Source organism: Pyrus communis, chromosome 10, assembly GCF_963583255.1.
Source record: "Pyrus communis chromosome 10, drPyrComm1.1, whole genome shotgun sequence".
NCBI classification, from domain to species: domain Eukaryota; kingdom Viridiplantae; phylum Streptophyta; class Magnoliopsida; order Rosales; family Rosaceae; genus Pyrus; species Pyrus communis.
The window spans coordinates 8,436,251-8,454,051 of record NC_084812.1 but is presented as its reverse complement, the minus strand read 5'-3'; the positions used below and the strand labels follow the sequence as shown (position 1 = coordinate 8,454,051).

The 17,801-nt window shown below is 39.8% G+C and overlaps 4 protein-coding genes and 1 pseudogene across 4 annotated transcripts; 4 read left to right on the top strand and 1 right to left on the bottom strand.

The window, feature by feature from the left end:
• The first annotated feature begins 425 nt into the window (after positions 1–425).
• On the top strand, positions 426–4,238 carry LOC137747688 (uncharacterized). Its single transcript, XM_068487843.1, has 4 exons — positions 426–727; positions 1,251–2,107; positions 3,141–3,581; positions 3,828–4,238. Exons 2-4 carry the CDS (start codon positions 1,255–1,257, stop codon positions 4,001–4,003), a joined length of 1,470 nt encoding a protein of 489 aa, XP_068343944.1. The 5' UTR covers positions 426–727; positions 1,251–1,254; the 3' UTR covers positions 4,004–4,238.
• A 561-nt stretch (positions 4,239–4,799) lies between these two features.
• On the top strand, positions 4,800–7,884 carry LOC137748845 (GTPase ERA-like, chloroplastic; annotated as a pseudogene).
• A 1,215-nt stretch (positions 7,885–9,099) lies between these two features.
• Positions 9,100–11,925, top strand: LOC137748733 (mannan endo-1,4-beta-mannosidase 7-like). Its single transcript, XM_068488912.1, has 5 exons — positions 9,100–9,517; positions 10,017–10,211; positions 10,438–10,560; positions 10,878–11,080; positions 11,145–11,925. Exons 1-5 carry the CDS (start codon positions 9,185–9,187, stop codon positions 11,599–11,601), a joined length of 1,311 nt encoding a protein of 436 aa, XP_068345013.1. The 5' UTR covers positions 9,100–9,184; the 3' UTR covers positions 11,602–11,925.
• A 407-nt stretch (positions 11,926–12,332) lies between these two features.
• Positions 12,333–15,048, top strand: LOC137748321 (putative pentatricopeptide repeat-containing protein At3g47840). The gene has a single exon (XM_068488463.1). It carries the CDS (start codon positions 12,375–12,377, stop codon positions 14,505–14,507), a length of 2,133 nt encoding a protein of 710 aa, XP_068344564.1. The 5' UTR covers positions 12,333–12,374; the 3' UTR covers positions 14,508–15,048.
• A 26-nt stretch (positions 15,049–15,074) lies between these two features.
• LOC137748322 (lipid phosphate phosphatase epsilon 2, chloroplastic-like) lies at positions 15,075–17,406 on the bottom strand. Its single transcript, XM_068488464.1, has 4 exons — positions 16,727–17,406; positions 16,120–16,345; positions 15,661–15,734; positions 15,075–15,320 (listed from the first exon to the last, which is right to left on the bottom strand). The coding sequence occupies exons 1-4, from the start codon at positions 17,072–17,074 to the stop codon at positions 15,099–15,101; spliced, it is 870 nt and encodes a 289-aa protein (XP_068344565.1). The 5' UTR covers positions 17,075–17,406; the 3' UTR covers positions 15,075–15,098.
• Positions 17,407–17,801: the final 395 nt, after the last annotated feature.

The following is a 17,801-nucleotide window of genomic DNA, read 5'->3' as shown; positions in this document are numbered from 1 at the left end:
TGCAGCTGAATCATGTGTTAATTCGACCTTTTATCTTCTAAAAAGATAAAAAAAAACATAGCAATTTTTATAATTTTTCTGAAACTCATTAAATCTATGTCCTAATCGAGTGAAGCGATGACAACAGCCTTGAACATAAGAGTGTCTTGTGTCCGACTAGTCCTATGTGGCCCCAAACAAATATTTTCAGATGGTTAAGCCCTACATACAGGAGGTGAAGTAGGGTTTTTGTTCAGCTTAAGGTCCGATCGTCAGACCTCAAATTTTCTTATTTGTTTCATGTATCGTTATTTGGGCCTGAATCGTAAATTGTTTTAGAATAAGTGGTAACTGCACAAAAATGAAAAAGTATAAGTCCCACTGTGTAAATTTTCTTATGCAAAGAAAAGAGAAAAAGCAAAACCTCGGTGTACAATTCTCGGAATAGAAAAAGGGCAGTTTGAAATATTTGCGGGCAGCGTGTGAGGAGGAGACTAAATAGCGAGCGAGAGCTGCTCTGAGAAAAAGAGGCGGTCGTTGCGATAGGTTCGAAGACCCAACCAACCACAGGAAGAAGAAGGGCGGTGGCGGCGATGATTTCTGGTGAAACCCCATAAAACCTAAGGATTTCGATAATGTTTCAGCTCTGCAGTTGCAATTACAATTGCACCCTCTCCTCTGTCCTCCTCGTCGTCCCTCCCTTTCTTCCTCTCACGTGAACCCCTTCCGAGTCCCCCCCCCCTCCCTGGTATGCTTCTTACTCTGTCTCCGATCTTCGTTTTCTGTTTCTGCGTCTAGTTTTTTTTTTTTTGATATTGTGTTTTTCATGTGTATTTTATTAATTTTTTGTTTGTGTTTGACTGCTGAGAAATGTCGTCTCCACGAAACCTGGAGGATTTTCTGAGTTTTTTTTTTCTCGGCAACCAAACACAGCGTTAGGATTCTTCCAGATTCGATTTATTTGCTTATTTAATTATGATTATTCTGTTTTTGTGAGTTTTTTTTTTTCTTGGCAACTGAACATAGCGTTAGGATTCTTCCAGATTCGATTTATTTGCTTATGTAGTTGTGATTATTCTGTTTATGGCTGTGGAAATTGGAATTTGTGCGGCTTGGGTTTTTATTGGCTTGAAGAAAATGAATCGGATTATAAGTGTTTAATTTTTGGATTATTGAATAATTTGAATTGATTCGGTTATAACTGCACAGCTAGGGTTTTATTTTGTTGTTTTTTGATTTGGATTTTTGATGATGATGAATTGGTGATGCAGAACCATGCCGACTTTCACTGTCATAGCTTTAGATAGGTTGTTAGAACCTGGAGCTTCTTCCAAATCCGCCGACATGTCATCTCTTCCGAATTCCAATTCCAAGCCTTTTTCGAGTTCAATGCCAGTTCCTGACTCCAAGCTGGAGAGGAGGAACAGCGCCTCCGTTGCGGAGAAGAGGCCAAATCGACCTCCGATTACGCCGGCCCTTTACGCTACTCCGGAGGCCACACCCCTCCCGGATTCGCCTACTTCATTTACTCCCTCGCCTTACATCATCAACCACAAGCGCCGTGGTCCAAGGCTTATGAAGAGTTACTCGGAGCAGGATGTGTCATTGCACCAGAAAGCTGGAGATATGGAGAAGCTCAATGGGGATGTCAATGATGCTGAGGCCAACGGGTTGAAGCTCAATGGGGATGTCAACAACGCAGAGGCAAAGGTGGCAAATTTGCCTGTGGATGAGTTGGATACTTTTACTTTCCCCAAGCCTGTTGAAGTGCATCATTCGAATGGAGTCCATCATTTTGAGAGCAGCAATGGGAAGCTTGGGACCAGTGATGGGCAACTTAGAGGCAGTAATGTGGAACTAGGTAGTAGTAGCGAGCGTGAAGATAGCTTCTATGTGCCCAACAAGAGAAGCAGTAATGTGGAACTGAGTAATGTTTCTGCTAGGGAAGATGAGTTGTTGAAGCAACCTGCCATGAGTCCAGGAAGAGATAGTGAAAGTGAGGATTTCTTTGATCCGAAAGACTCCATGAGCGTCGCAAGTTACAACACGGATGGAGAGGGAAGTGTTTGGGCTGAGCGTTCTGCACAGACCAGTACACCCATGGGGGAATTTTATGATGCTTGGGATGGTATGTAGCTTTGCTTTTTTGGTTAAATTTATTTCCTTTCATTTTGCTTATTTTTTGTTCTTGAATATGATTTGCCCATATATCCGTGAATTAATTGAGCACCATGATTGAAGATTGGAATATGCTGGTTTTCCCCTAGTTTGGTATCTTTACATATAATATGGTGTATATTTCTTTTCCCTTCTATACATGAAGGGATGTGCAAATATGTTTTCAGCTCTTACGTCAATTTGGATTTGTGTTGAGCATGTCGACTTTAACTCTACGTTTTTAATTAATCACGTTAGATGACTTGACTCATTTGTTAACTCTGTCTTGTCTTGGTTGACATGCTTATCTCATGAATTAGAAACTCAGTAACAGGATGTTTTCATTTTGAACCAAACTCATTTCTTATATCTTCATAAAGTAAAAACCACCTGATCTGAGTACTAGCAGAACTTACCTGTTGTGTTCGATACTCGTGTTAATAAGTTTTTTTTTTTTTTTTAAGATTCATATCAATTAATAGTTTACTCTAACTCATCCTACCCTATGCTATAGTTAATCCTAATTTGTTTTTTCGTGTTGGGCACTACTTGTGTTACTGTGTCATGTCATTTTGAAAGTTCCTGTTCATTTTCATATTGGGTTTGCGGTGTGTCATAGTGTTGCTGAAAATTGACATCCTTGTCTTTCTATGACATAGAAAAGGTTCATTATTTATGAGATTGGTATTAAGTCGCTAATTATGATTAAAGGCACAAACATGCTGGTTCTCTATAAATACCCTAGTCTCTGAATTTTTGAAATGGCATAGAAGAGGAGATTAATTCAAAACATTCTATGCATGTCTTCTCTGTGTGTTTTTGAGAGATTAAAAGAAAACTTAATTTCTCCGGTTCAGAAGTTTGGTTTCAATTTACGACAGGATTTCAAGATTTGGATGCTTAATCCTTGAATGTCTGTAATCCACCTTGTTCAATTTAAAAGCACTACAGTTATAAATTTTTGGCGGTATTGAGCAACTTACTTTTTTTGTTACTCTGCGCAGAACTTTCATCTGAGAGCGGGCATGGGCAACAGCTTTCTGTTTCTGACCTTGACGTTGAATTGCGTGAAATGAGATTGAACCTTATAATGGAGATAGAGAAGCGCAAGCAAGCAGAAGAATCCTTGAATAACATGCAAAGGCAGTGGCAGAGGATTAGGGAACAATTATCTCTTGTAGGATTGACACTCCCTGAAGATCCTGCTGCTGCAAGAGGTCCTGAGCAACTAGGTTCTGATCCTGCAGAAGATCTGTGCCAACAAGTTTATCTTGCTAGGTTTGTATCAAATTCTATCGGGAGGGGATTGATAAGGGCTGAGATGGAGTTGGAGATGGAAGCTCAGATCGAGTCAAAGAACTTTGAAATTGCTCGGTTGATGGACAAACTCCGTAACTATGAGGCAATGAATCAAGAAATGGTTCAGAGGAATCAGGACGTTCTCGGTGAGATTTCTATACCTTATGCCTCTTGTTTATTTCTTGATTCCTAAGGCTTGAGGTATTATATTATTTGTTAAATCAAAAGCATTTTCGATGCCCACCTCAGTTGAACTATGTCTTCTTCCCCATTTTTAACCAATAACCTGTATCAGGTTTGAACATATGGCACCCTCCTAATGTGCATCATTTGGGCCTTTGATCTACCTCGCATTATTAGCTCACCTAAGTTTTACTTTTTGTTTCGTGTAGAGATGGCACGGCGCGACAGGGAGAGAAGGGAAAGAAGACAAAGATGGGTATGGGGCTCGATTGCGACTGCCCTAACACTTGGTACTGCAGCCTTGGCATACTCTTATATCCCTTCTAGCAAGGGATCGCCAACCTTCAAGTCCGAGGTTCCTGAGAGTAGCGATGCAGGCAAATGATAATCACTTTACGTTGCACCCGTGACCCTATGCCGTATAACAGAAGGAGAAAATAAAAGGTCTTCTACTATGCCACATCCTTTGTGGATAACATTCTCTTGCTCTTTTATCAGTTAGATTTTCCTATGATCTGAGGATGTACAGTTCTACAGAAAATAATTAAAGTTTGAAGTCGTAAAGTTTGAGCTTCGGGTTGTCTCGAAGCGTTTATACACAATTGTATGCCCATTAAGTATTCGTCTGATTTAATGATTTTTGATTTGCGCCCATCGGGGATCAGTTTTCCGGTGCCCTAGTTACTAGAAATTGTTCTTGTGCATGGTAGGATACTTGCAGTTTGATTTGGCGATATTCGATTCTGTTTTTGCGATATTCGTCACTTGGGTTTCATTTAAATTTAGCCGAGCGCTTGCGGAGCATTTCGTTATCTTCCTAGTTATATTGACAAGTTGGAAGGTATGATGCGAAGCTTTACCTACCAAGGCGTGCCGCTAAAGCTTGTCCTGAGGGCTGTTGAGTAAAGTGCCAAAGCCTGTTGAATACTGTCTAAGAGGCATTTCATCGAACAGTCCTCCGTCGATCTTTTCCCTATGTTTTCCAACTTTAATGGGGTTCTGGAACTCAAGTTGACCCCTTGGACTTGGATCCGCCCTTGCTCGTAGTCTTGTACTCGAGTTTAAATTTCCCTCTCTATATTAAAATGATATACAATTCCATCTTGTAAACAAAAAAGATAAATTGAGCTAGAAATTCAAATGGTGAGAGGGAATTTGAATACAACGATAACGTGAATATAGCTCCCAAATAAAAAGGTCCGAAAAATGGGAAAATAATAAACGACGCCGTCTTAAGATGTTTATCCACTGGTAAGATAAAACAGAGGGAAAGAGTGTAATCAGGTACTCTGGAGCTCCGACAATGGAGCTAGCTCTGCACATGTCAGCAACTCTTCCCAGAGAAAACTCCCCCACCCGTTACCGCCATTCCAACTTCTTCACAACCCAAAACCACCACACTTGTCTCTTCCCCCATTTCTCCAAATACCCACAATTCCAGGCAAAAAATAGAAGAAACTTGTATTAGCCGCTACAGATCAGCGTCTCAGGATCACCGAACAAGAACAATCCCAGGAGGAAGAGGAAGAAGAAGAAGAAGATGCAGGGGAGGAGGAGGAGGAGGAGGAAGAAGAGTACGATTATTTGGAGGACGAGTCTTCTTTGCTGTCTCTGAGTGAGAAGCCTGACAGAAACATGGCTTTGCTTGATGAGTACGAGATGGAGGAGCACGAGTACGCCGCCGACCCGAATCATCGGAGCGGTAAAATTTGATAAAACCTCTTCTGGGTTCGTTTAATTTTAGCAGAGGAATTTTGGGTGTTATTTGGAGTTGTGGGTTTGATTGAGTGAAAATGCAGGGTATGTGGCTGTGCTGGGGAAGCCGAATGTGGGAAAGAGTACGATTTCGAATCAAATGGTTGGCCAGAAGTTGTCCATTGTTACTGATAAACCTCAGACTACCCGGCATCGAATTCTCGGTATATGTTCTGGCACAGACTATCAGGTTTGTTCTTAGCTGATGTTGTTGTTGGTTTTATTTCAGTTGTTTATATGTATATGTTTTGAAATCTCATTGAAACCCGTGGGAAATGTTGTTATAACAATGGTATAGTTCGATTACTTGATATACAAGGAAATATAAAGGAAATGTTAATACGGTGAAGTTTCTAAGGTTCGGGATTAAGAGCCGACTAATATCTTGTTTCGCACAGAAGTAATACTTTATTGACGGTTTCTGAAGTTCTGGTGATGCATATGGGTTTGACATAAGGATTTGTGTGTAGATGATACTGTATGACACACCGGGTGTTATGGAGAAGAGAATGCACAAGTTGGATTCTATGATGATGAAGAATGTCCGGAGTGCTACAGTTAATGCAGACTGTGTAGTTGTTCTTGTTGATGCATGTAAAGTGCCTGAAAAAGTATGCTTCTTCATTTGTAGGATTGCATATGAAACTTTGTCCTCTTGTCCTCAGGTCATTTTCTCGTTTCTAGATTGATGAAGTGTTGGAAGAAGGTGTGGGTAACCAGACGGAAAGCTTGCCACCCATTTTGCTGGTTATGAATAAGAAGGATTTGATTAAACCTGGTGAAATTGCAAAGAAACTAGAGGTCAGCATTTGTTTACGCGTATAACTACACACTTAATTTCCGGATCTTGTTGTCTAAGCTACTTTTTTTTTATCCTAAATAAGAATTACATCTTTTACAGTGGTACGAGAAATTTACAAACGTTGACGAGGTCATACCTGTGAGTGCCAAACTTGGACAGGGAGTGGAAGATGTCAAGCATTGGATTTTATCAAAACTTCCTTTTGGGCCAGCATATTATCCGAAGGTACTTGGAATTTCATGTTATAGGCTCATGATTGCCCTCCCTTTCTTTGAAACTAAAGTCCTTAATGGTGTTCCTGTTTCATGGCCGTGAATGTTCTATTCTCGCCTTATCCCAACCATTAGGATTCATGTGCAGAAATCGCACGGTAGTAATAAATGTCATAAGACTTTCTACAATCAGACCTCACATTCCCATCCTAAAGAGAAAACTGCATTGGTGTTGAACTTTTGAAAGTAAGTTCCCCTTAAGCAGTAGTAAAAATTTGTCTTCCGTATTCTTATTCAAAGTGTAAATTTATACCTCTCAAGAATATCCAAAAGTGTTATTTTCATGTACGGATAACTTATCTTTATTCTTTATGAATTCTTAGGACATTGTCAGTGAGCACCCAGAAAGATTCTTTGTATCTGAAATTGTTCGAGAAAAGATCTTTATGCAATACCGTAAGGAGATTCCTTATTCATGTCAGGTAAGTAGTTTAGAAGCTCAAAAGATTTGGCTTGTGAGTAATGGTACCCCATCCCTAGAGAGAAGCAGAAAGAAGAAGATAATATTTCCAGTTGTTTTTCACCAGGTGAATGTCGTGAGCTACAAAACTAGGCCAATGGCAAAAGATTTTATACAAGTCAAAATTGTCGTTGAAAAAAACTCACAGAAGATCATTGTTATTGGAAAAGTAGGTAATCTTCAGTTGCATATTTTGTCCGCTTCATGCAAACTATAGCGAACTTTATTTATCTTCTTGATCAAATATTTAATTTGACATGGTGCATAAAGGCATGTATCACAAAAAGCTACAGAGCTTTCATGTGCGATCACTGTCGGAAGAGATAGCTCGATCGCTTAGTTTATATCCTGAATCATTTTTTTGGAAGGGAGAGCTCTGAAACTACTTGCAACTGCTGCTCGACTCGACATAGAAAACTTTTTGCAGAAGAAAGTTTTTCTAGAGGTACCAAGTTACACTATGACCGATATCTGTGCACAAACTATGTCAAATTGTTTTTATTGGCCATTGTCCTGCGCTTAATGCATTCTGTGGGTAGTTGGGCTGCAGCATTATCTCCTCACTTTTACTTTGTTCGTCACGTCTTATATAGAAGATATCCACCTTACAGGACTATATTCATGCTTTAAACAGGTTGTAGTGAAGGTTAAAGAGAATTGGCGGCAAGACGAAGTTCTTTTGAAGAATTATGGCTATGGGGGTCAAATTCAAGCATTTTGATGTTGGGGCCTCTACAACCAGTCCGTATATATTGGAGAACACAAGCGAGGATGGCCGTATCATTTAGGCTACACGAGTGTTATCTTCGAGATGGTTTTGATGTCGTTGATTAACGTAGACGCCTCCAGTTCCTTTTTGTTAGCTGGAGTAGGGTATAGTTGTAATCTCACTGGGAAGATAATCTCAAGCATTCTTCATTCTTGTAAGGCTGTAAGCAATGGCATTTTCCCAAAGCCAAAGGTTTTGTTACCTGTAGAACCCCTTCAGTCCTCTCTCTCTCTCTCTCTCTCTCTCTCTCTCTCTCTCTCTCACACACGCACACACACGCACACGCACACAAGCCCATCAGAAATGTTGAAGCCCATCAAAGTGTAGGTAGGTTTCCCGTAACGTGGGATGTTTGAAGCAGGTGAATGATGATGGGCATCCTCGCTTTCAATGATGGCCAGACATGGCTTTGGCATGCCTTGTGGCACCATCATGTCAAAATCCTACCCCTTAAAACCACAAACAGAGTGGGGATAATTCTCCTCACATGGGCTGAAGTGCAGCGTCAAGTTCAACTATGTTAATGCGCGTGGTGGGTAGATAGGACACATTAAAAGTTAAAGCTTACAATGGAAAATATGTTTGAATAACGACGGTTCAAGCATATTTTCCATTTTAAGAATATATAACCCGTTCTGTTTATGTATATTTCTCAAGAAAAATTGAATACGGAATAGTAGGGTTTTGTTTTTTGGGTGAAGGGGGTTTGTCTAGCAGGAGAACTTGGTCCCACAAATGTAGTAAGAGGAAAAGAATGGAGGTTTTCAGCGTTACTAGACTTGTTTCTTGTGTTGTAATCTTTACCGGTGTTTCCACCAAAATTTGTTTGAAGATTACTAAATCTTATACTCGAATACAGGAACGAAAATGCAACCCGAGTTATAGTCCAAAAGTCATTGTTACAATTACGCCTTGTGTTTAATATAATATTAACAAAACATTTTCAAACTTCGTTTTCAAGGAAACCCCACATGTTTGGCATTGCAGTTTCCATGGACATAAAAGGTGATAGCTTGGCATCTCATTATTCATGACATGGTGCATCATATCACGGGTTCTATCAAATAAATGTGGCCATAATATTTTCTGCATTGTTGGTGCAAGACACAGGTAGCGGAGTGTCTATAGGACCAAATTTATTTTGTGGATGATAACAATTTACATGACATTGGTAAATGTTAGTGGCGTCTTGTGCTTATAAAACAAGAATATATAGAGCAAAATTTACGCATTTATTTAGTTCATTGACACGAAACGCTAATATGACAGTGCACATATGACATATAAATTATTCGCCGTGTATATATCTTAAAATAAGTAAGTGACTTGTCGCAAAAGCTCCTACTCAAGAATTTGTCATTGATTTCAGCAGGTCCTCTGTTGTGTCGGTCACTAGTATCTCTTTTTCTCTATTTATTTGCAATTGTACCAGAACAAACAAATCCACCTCCACCTCCACCTCCAAGCTTTTTATCCGACTGCAAACATTTCATCCACACTTGGAGAAGATGAAGCATCCATCTTTTGCTCTTCTTTTAGCAATTTTAATCCACCAACAGTGTTTTATTACTCCAATCCATGTTTCAGCAGCAGGTGATAATTTCATCAGAGTGAGGGGAGTGCATTTTCTTCTCAACGGCAGCCCTTACTATGCAAACGGCTTCAACGGCTACTGGCTAATGTATGTGGCTTCCGACCCGTCTCAGAGGCACAAAGTCTCTTCTGTTTTCCGTGAAGCAACTAGCCACGGACTCACCGTGGCTCGAACTTGGGCTTTCAGTGATGGAGGTTACAGGCCTCTTCAGTTCTCCCCTGGCTTATACAATGAGCAAATGTTTAAGGTTCCTCCTCTCATACTTCTTCTGCTCTACTTTTTGTTTTTCTTGTCGTCACGCTGCCTAGGATTGGATTGGATAAGTCACTGAATTGGGCCTCGTTTGTTCTTTACAATTGGGTTGGATTGGATAACGCGCTTTTATTGAAGTATGAATATAGTGAGTTATTCATTCCAATTCAGACCAAACAAGGCCTCAGAGTACCCTGAAGTAAGAAACGAAGGCCAAAGTTTGTCCCAAACGAAGGAATTGGATTAAACTATAAGGTGTTGATCGTACCATTTTGTGGGGGTTTGATGGGATAAGTTTCATTCATGAGTGATCTGTCTCTTCTTTCAACTCGTACAAACTTCGGAAGTTGGCATCTATTTCTTCCTTCAACGTACTTTCAATCTGTTGAGTTATCTAAATCCAATCCAATCCTAGGAACAAGTGCAGAATATTAAAAAAGCATGCAATGATGGGGACTTTCGTAAATGTTTTCGTTTGGATTTTGGTTTTGAAGGGGTTGGATTTTATTATAGCTGAGGCCAGAAGATATGGAATTAAGCTGATATTAAGCTTGGTGAACAACTATGAGAGCTTTGGAGGAAGAAAGCAGTATGTGAATTGGGCAAGAAGTCAAGGGCAGCACCTCACATCTGATGACGATTTCTTCAGGAACCCCGTTGTGAAGGGTTACTACAAGAACCATGTAACCGTAAGTGAAAGCAATAAGCGCTCGTTTAGTGCCTAAGATTGGATTGGATAACTCATAAAATCCATCGTATGTTGAAGATACGAGTTACTCAAAGTATGTTGAGTATAGTGTATTTTCCAATCCAAAGCCGATCCTAGGCACCAAGCGAGCCTTAGTCTGCGACGAGCCTTTTCTGTTTATGAATAAGCAGGATCTTCATTTCTAATTTAGATCGAATTTTTCGCAGACTGTTCTTAACAGATATAACAGCTACACTGGAGTTCATTACAAAGATGACCCAACAATTATGGCCTGGGAACTTATTAATGAACCTAGATGCACATCAGATCCTTCGGGAAGGACTATTCAGGTTAAAAAAACAATATCTTAATTATCCATTTTAATCTTTCATACCAATATCAGATAGACCAGAGAGGGGTCGGGTGAGAATAAAGGACAAGGAATTCCACACTTTTGTTAGAACTACCATATAGATGACGTGATCCAGGTGCCCCTACGCAAGTTTTTCCCCTCGTAAATCAGCATAAATGCCAGAAATAGCGAAGTATGGATGGCTAAACTGCGAATTACCAATTGCAGCTACCATTTTATGTGTTGTGCATTGCTAATTAAAGATGGATTTTCTTTTGATGTCAGATTTTTACTAATTGGTGTTCATATTAACAGGCATGGATAATGGAAATGGCTTCACACGTGAAGTCAATAGACAGAAACCACTTACTGGAAGCTGGTCTAGAGGGATTTTATGGACAAGCAATACCTCAGAGGATGAGTCTCAATCCCCCTTTTAACATCGGAACAGACTTTATCGCGAATAATCGGATTCCTGGCATCGATTTTGCAACAGTTCACTCGTATCCTGATCAATGGTAAATATGTTTAACTTGCAGGATCACATCTTTGGTGTACTTATACCGGTTTTTGCTTGAGCAGGTTGTCCAGCTCAAATGATCAAACTCAGCTCACTTTCTTGAACAACTGGCTCAACACCCACATCCAAGATGCGCAGAACATTCTCCGAAAGCCAATATTCATCGCAGAATTTGGGAAATCTTGGAAGGATCCCGGTTTCAGCACCTACCAAAGAGACCTGCTCTTCAACACAGTGTACTCCAAGATATACTTTTCGGCAAAAAGAGGAGGAGCAGCTGCCGGGGGACTATTCTGGCAGCTTCTCACCGAAGGCATGGACTCTTTCCGTGATGGATACGACATAGTTCTGAGTCAGAATCCCTCAACAGAAAATGTGATTGCTCAACAGTCTCACAAGCTCAATCAGATTCGGAAGATTTTTGCGCGGAGAAGAAATGCTCGGATGTGGAGGAGGGCAAGGGCCATTAGAAGGGCTGAATGGTTGGGTAGACACAAAGGCAAACCTATAAGAAATTGATCAAATGCATTACCCTTGTGAGGTTTGCTGTTTAGGGTTTCCTCTCTTAGAGATGATTCGGATGAAACGTTTTTCGTCCACGAAGGAAACTTGTGTTACACGTATAGTATACTGCGCTTTTTCTTTGCCCTACATGTCCCGAACTCGACGTCTCGTACTTATGTTGTCAAAGTGTGGAGTGAGTTTTTCAGGAAGTTTTCTGGTTTGTAGAAAACCAGATAGCTTCGGGAGCGAAACATGTTTAAACCTCTTAATGCATGTAACATATTGCTTCGGGGTATTATTAATCTACTCATATTATAATATAGCAAATTTATTTATTAATATTACAGTAGATTGATGTCAAATCAATCATATCGTCTACTCATATTATAACACGTGAATTATTACACTTCAAAGTTTATTTATGCTATAACCATTGCTTTTTTTTCTTCTTTTATTCAACTATTGTCATCCATGGGACACATGGGATGTGAACTCATTACCTCTTCAAAAACGATAAATTTTTTTGATTGATCATAAAACCGTCACATGGTGGTCACCTATATTATAACAATACAACATCTATTTTATTTATTGATACTAAACACATTATGTACGATTATTATAACACATAAATTAATAATCTTACGCGTATTTGTTACGCCTCATGGACTATTTGTGATTAAGATTGAGTTGAGCCCATGTCCATTAGACAAATAGCCAGAAAAATGTTGCGCGCGTATCTCTTGTAGGCGCCCAACGATTCTCATGGTCAGTGAACAAAGCAGAACATGATTTTATCAATTAGACCTCATATTCGAAGAATATTTACAGCTTCAGCCTTCGCCCATACAGAATGCAGAAACCCTCTTCTTCCGGAGACAAAACCAGACCATCTAGAGCAGAAAACCCAATTGGGTAATGACGTAGATATGCTTGAACTCAACGCTCAATTGAAGCAGCTGGTTCAAACAGGTGAAGTTGGAGACGCCCGGAACATGTTCGATAAAATGCCTCAGAGAGATGAGATTTCATGGACCAATATGATTTCAGGCTACGTTGGTGTCTCTGATCCCTCTGAGGCATTGGTTTTGTTTTCGCACATGTGGGTTCAGCCTGGAATCTGCATGGACCCCTTTGTTCTTAGTGTTGTATTAAAGGCTTGTGGACTTGGTTTGAACTTGTCTTATGGGGAAGTAATACATGGGTACTCGATAAAATCGTGTTTTGTGAATTCGGTCTTCGTGGGCAGTGCGCTTCTTGACATGTATATGAAGATTGGTAAGATTGAGCAGGGATGTAGGGTTTTTGATGAAATGCCGATAAGAAATGTGGTGTCTTGGACTACTGTTATAACCGGGCTTGTTCGTGCCGGTTACAATGTGGAGGGGTTGGAGTATTTTTCTGAAATGTGGAGGTCGAAGGTGCAGTATGACGCGTATGTGTTTGCTATCTCATTGAAGGCGTGTGCTGATTTGAGGGCTTTGAAATATGGGAGAGCGATTCACACGCAAACAATGAAGAAGGGGTTTGATGAGAGCTCATTTGTGACGAACTCTCTTGCCACCATGTACAACAAATGTGGCAAATTAGACTATGGGTTGCAATTGTTTGAAAAAATGAGGATACAGGATGTTGTTTCATGGACATCAATCATTACAACATACCTCTGGACGGGTCAAGAGGACCGTGCAATCAAAGCGTTTAAAAGAATGCAAGAAGCCGGTGTAAGTCCTAATGAATACACTTTTGCAGGCGTTATCTCTGGAGTTGCCAGTCTTGCTAGAGTTGAATGGGGTGAACAATTGCATGCCCACGTTTTACACAGGGGTTTTATCTCTTCGTTGTCGGTGGGAAATTCCGTTGTGACCATGTATGCCAAATGTGGGCGTTTGGCTTCAGGTTCTAAGGTGTTTCATGAGATGAGCAGAAAAGATATTGTTTCATGGAGCGCTGTAATTGTCGGGTATTCTCAAGGAGGTTATGGGGAAGAAGCTTTTCAGTATTTGTCGTGGATGAGAAGGGATGGACCAAAACCAAATGAGTTTGCTCTTGCTAGTGTATTGAGTGTTTGTGGAAGTATGGCAATGCTTGAGCAAGGGAAGCAGCTGCACGCTCATGTTGTGTCTGTCGGTTTAGAGTTTACATCGATGGTACAAAGTGCTCTAGTGAATATGTATTCGAAATGTGGAAGTTTAAAAGAAGCTGCAAGGATCTTCGATGTGGCAGAACTTGATGATATTATTTCATGGACGGCAATGATTAATGGATATGCTGAACATGGGTACTACCGAGAAGCCATTGATCTGTTTGAGAAGATTCCTAGGGTTGGTCTGAAACCAGACTCGGTGACCTTCATTGGTGTTCTTGTTGCTTGTTGCCATGCTGGATTGGTTGATCTTGGTTTCCGCTACTTCAGTTCAATGAAAAATGACTTTGGGATTAATCCTGCAAAAGAACACTACGGCTGCATGATTGATCTCCTCTGTCGAGCTGGACGGTTAAGTGAGGCAGAGCATATGATCAAATGTATGCCAGTTCAACAGGATGATGTTGTTTGGTCTATTCTCCTTAGAGCTTGTAGGCTCCATGGTGATGTCGACTGTGGAAGACGTGCTGCAGATGAGATCCTTAAATTGGACCCGAATTGTGCTGTGACTCACATAACCCTAGCTAACATTTATGCTGCTAAAGGAAAATGGAGGGAAGCAGCAGAAGTAAGGAAAATGATGAGATCAAAGGGGGTAATTAAGGAGCCGGGATGGTCTTGGATAAAGGTCAGGGATCGACTTTCTGCATTTGTAGCCGGAGATCGATCCCATCCACAAGCTGATGATATATACAGTGTACTGGAATTACTGGCTTCGAAGGCAGAAGATACTATTCAGGAAATTGGTTCTTCATTAATCGATGCTGAAGATTAGTATTTAATCCATTGAAACTTAAAGCTAATCTCTCCGATATGATGGAGTTACTTCCAATTCCTTGCAAAAGTCCAGTTTATATTATGTGGAGAGTTTCTCAGGGCATAGTTATGTAGTAAAGAACCATATGGAACCAGATGAAATTGCTTCTTTAGCCGTGGCTCGAGGATTGGAAATCACAGGAAAATCTGGATCCAGGGTCACGTTAAAAGGTCAAGCATTATCGGAGGCATGGAAACTCTCTAACCGTCTCATCTGCAAAATTGCATGCTTCAGTAGAGGTTTCGGCCTTGTCGACATCAGAGGGCTAACTGATAACACCAGATCTTCATATTCAGATGATTAGCACTTATTTTTGCGAAACTATGTTTGCTCGCAATTTGATATTCGCTCGTGAAAGTTTTCCAGAAAAGTTCTGCATCAATATATTTCAAAGGGTGCTGCATGCTGGGTTCAAGAAGTCCGGGTTGCATGTAAGTTTTTCTCCTATACAGTTAACTGTCGAAACAAGAAGATATTGTTCGAATCATTTTGTCACTCATTCATACGCTTTTTCAATTTACATGGTTTTTCACCTTTCATCCCTAAGCCCTAAGCCCTAAACCAATTACGAATTACATGCACAAGAAATCCTAGGCAAAATCCAGCAGCCCCCAAACCTACAACTATTTGAACCCATAACGTGGAAACAAACGCTTTCTGCACAAAAGCATTCCATGACCAGAACCAAAAGATGGAGAAAATGGTTCCGAATGCAGCACCCACAATGACTTGGCTAAGTGTATGAAGTTTTTGTGAGACTCGTAACCATGTCTGCAAAAACGAATAGTAAAGATATACATAAGCAATCTAAAAGCATATCGTTGGCTGTTAAATTTTTTGCATTGCAGCGTCTATTGAGATTTAAGAGCTTTACCACCACATTACACACCATTGGATGAATTCAATTTCTAAGATTTGTGTACCGGTAGATTAAATCAAACTCATCTAGTGACACATAATATGGTCGTAATGCTCAACACCAATTTAGGGTGGTTAGCAAATTTGTTATGTTTTGAGTAGGGGATCAACTTAAGAACTTGAACACTCTCAAATATGTAGCCAAGCTTCAAAGCATTATTTAACTGAATGCAGAACAAGATTGAATACTTACAAAATATGTTCCAAACGCTAAGGCAAACGCACCGACGGTCAAAGTAATCACATTTACCCCTAGCCATTCCACAACTGCAATACCACACACAGAGGTACCATTATGGGATGAGAAAACAGAGGTATCAAATTGATATTTGACTGACAAGAACAAGAAAACTAATTTTCGTTGAATTCCGACATCTTTCATGGTATCAGAGCGGAGATAAAGTCACACCAGAAAAACCCCTAAAGAAGTACTTTTTCTTTCATATGAAACATGGTACACCAATTTGATATCCCACAAAAAGATGATTTCCCAGCTCTCTGCAAAGGCGACATACTCAATCTACGGGGAGGGGGATTCAACTTGGGTGCAAGAGGGCGGGCACTCTACCGCTGAAAAGCATACATTACATCTCAACCTAAAGCATTCAGTTAACAGAAAAAACACAATATCAACAGGGACAAGAGAGATTACTTGACCAAATCGTGAACGTAACGATGTAGAAGATGGATTGTGCGTGGGAAGAAGGCATTCCAGGCTCCGATCTCAACGACTGAATTGGCCTCTCCTGGTTCAGTATCCTTTTGAGTATAACAGATAGGATTGAATTTGCAACAGACCCCATTGCAGCCCACAGGGCTTCTCCATCATGCCTCCACAGAATCACCACAGCAAAAAGGGCAGATATAATCCACTTGCTCTGCATCCACAACCCAAACCAATCCCTTAACATCATTCCAACAAAAAATAAAAACCCCCACAACTATAAGTTTTATACAAAACACTTCGAGGTCGTGCTTTTATTAATTATTACTTCTAAAGTATCGGGTTTGAAGCCTTTTTTAGTTTTTTTGAACTTTAAAGAAAAATTTTCGGTATTGTTAATTTTAACGAAAAATCATATTTTTACACTAAAAAACCAATTAGTGTACTATTTACTTTATTCTTCATCTTGTTATTTTCGTTAAATATCAAAAATTTTAAATCATTTTCATTACGTTTTTTTAATTTTTTTATTCCGAAGTGTAAATGCTATCAAGGGCTTCTATGAAAAAGATAGAAAAGAAAACATGAAACCTACCAGTCGATTGAGTTTCGATTCCAACCCATTATCCACAATCAAAGGACTCAACTCTGAAGAACCATCAATGTAATCTTCAGGTTGAATCTCTCCGCCGCCGTCTTCGCCGTCGGCGTTTCGAGAAGGCAGCATCTTTATCAGCTCAACCATGGAATTCGAAGCCATGACTCTGCTCCTCCGCCCCGAAACAGCTTTCTTGGGGACGAATCCACCTGAGAAATCCAGTTTTTTGGCGGGAAATCTGGGAAAAGAAGAAATGGGTTTCAGAGATTTGAGCCGATAAGAACGGCGGGGGAAGATTCTGAGGTTTGGGTGGTGGAAAAAATTGGTGGCTGCTGATGATGGCATGGTTTATTGATGGAGTGGGACTGGGTGCGTAGACTGAAAGCCATTTTTCAACGTTCTTATGGCGGATTTGGAAGAAGCAACAAATGGGGTGATGAGAAAAATCTAAACAGGAATCTGCTATTTTCCGGGAAAATTTCGGAAAGTATCAAACTTATGTTTGTGGCCGCATGAGGACTCATAGTGCTTTCGTCACACATATTTTATCCCTATTTCTAGATAATATCACGCAATAAACTTTTAGTTGACCTAATTCATCATACACGACGTCTATTTTTATTTTCTTATTTAGGAATTAAATTGAGAAATGTGAAGAAGACGCCTTTTAAGTAAATCTCTAATTCGCTGGCATTTTATATTTTTAGTAAAATATTTATAATATTGACACGAAAATTATGGCACAAACATGAGGTGATAAAGAGTCCATGAAAGTTCTACTTTTGAGAGTCTTTTCTCATTAAATTAAGAGAAGTGTATTCATTTGAGATTTTGATGAATTTTAATAAAATTATGGACTCTGATAAAGTCGTACAACTGTTAATGAATTTATATAGTTTTCACGTGAATTTTAACAAATTCACATAAACTATATGTGAATTTGAAAGAAATTTTATGCGGAATTTGTTATGAAGTTTAATGGATATTAATGGAGCTTTTAAATAAAACGCCAAATTCTTCTAAAATCCATAAGAATCCCAATTGGATACCCCTAAGAATAATGTGTTAACAA

Coding starts and splice junctions, on each gene's coding strand:
- LOC137748733 (XM_068488912.1), top strand. CDS start 9,185: ATGAAGCATCCATCTTTTGCTCTTCTTTTAGCAATTTTAATCCACCAA. Junction 10,212..10,437: donor ACTACAAGAACCATGTAACC/GTAAGTGAAAGC, acceptor AATTTTTCGCAG/ACTGTTCTTAACAGATATAA. Junction 11,081..11,144: donor CACTCGTATCCTGATCAATG/GTAAATATGTTT, acceptor TTGCTTGAGCAG/GTTGTCCAGCTCAAATGATC.
- LOC137748321 (XM_068488463.1), top strand. CDS start 12,375: ATGATTTTATCAATTAGACCTCATATTCGAAGAATATTTACAGCTTCA.
- LOC137748322 (XM_068488464.1), bottom strand. CDS start 17,074: ATGCCATCATCAGCAGCCACCAATTTTTTCCACCACCCAAACCTCAGA. Junction 16,346..16,726: donor AATCGAAACTCAATCGACTG/GTAGGTTTCATG, acceptor TTGTGGATGCAG/AGCAAGTGGATTATATCTGC. Junction 15,321..15,660: donor TAGCGTTTGGAACATATTTT/GTAAGTATTCAA, acceptor TCGTTTTTGCAG/ACATGGTTACGAGTCTCACA.
- LOC137747688 (XM_068487843.1), top strand. CDS start 1,255: ATGCCGACTTTCACTGTCATAGCTTTAGATAGGTTGTTAGAACCTGGA. Junction 2,108..3,140: donor ATTTTATGATGCTTGGGATG/GTATGTAGCTTT, acceptor TACTCTGCGCAG/AACTTTCATCTGAGAGCGGG. Junction 3,582..3,827: donor GAGGAATCAGGACGTTCTCG/GTGAGATTTCTA, acceptor TGTTTCGTGTAG/AGATGGCACGGCGCGACAGG.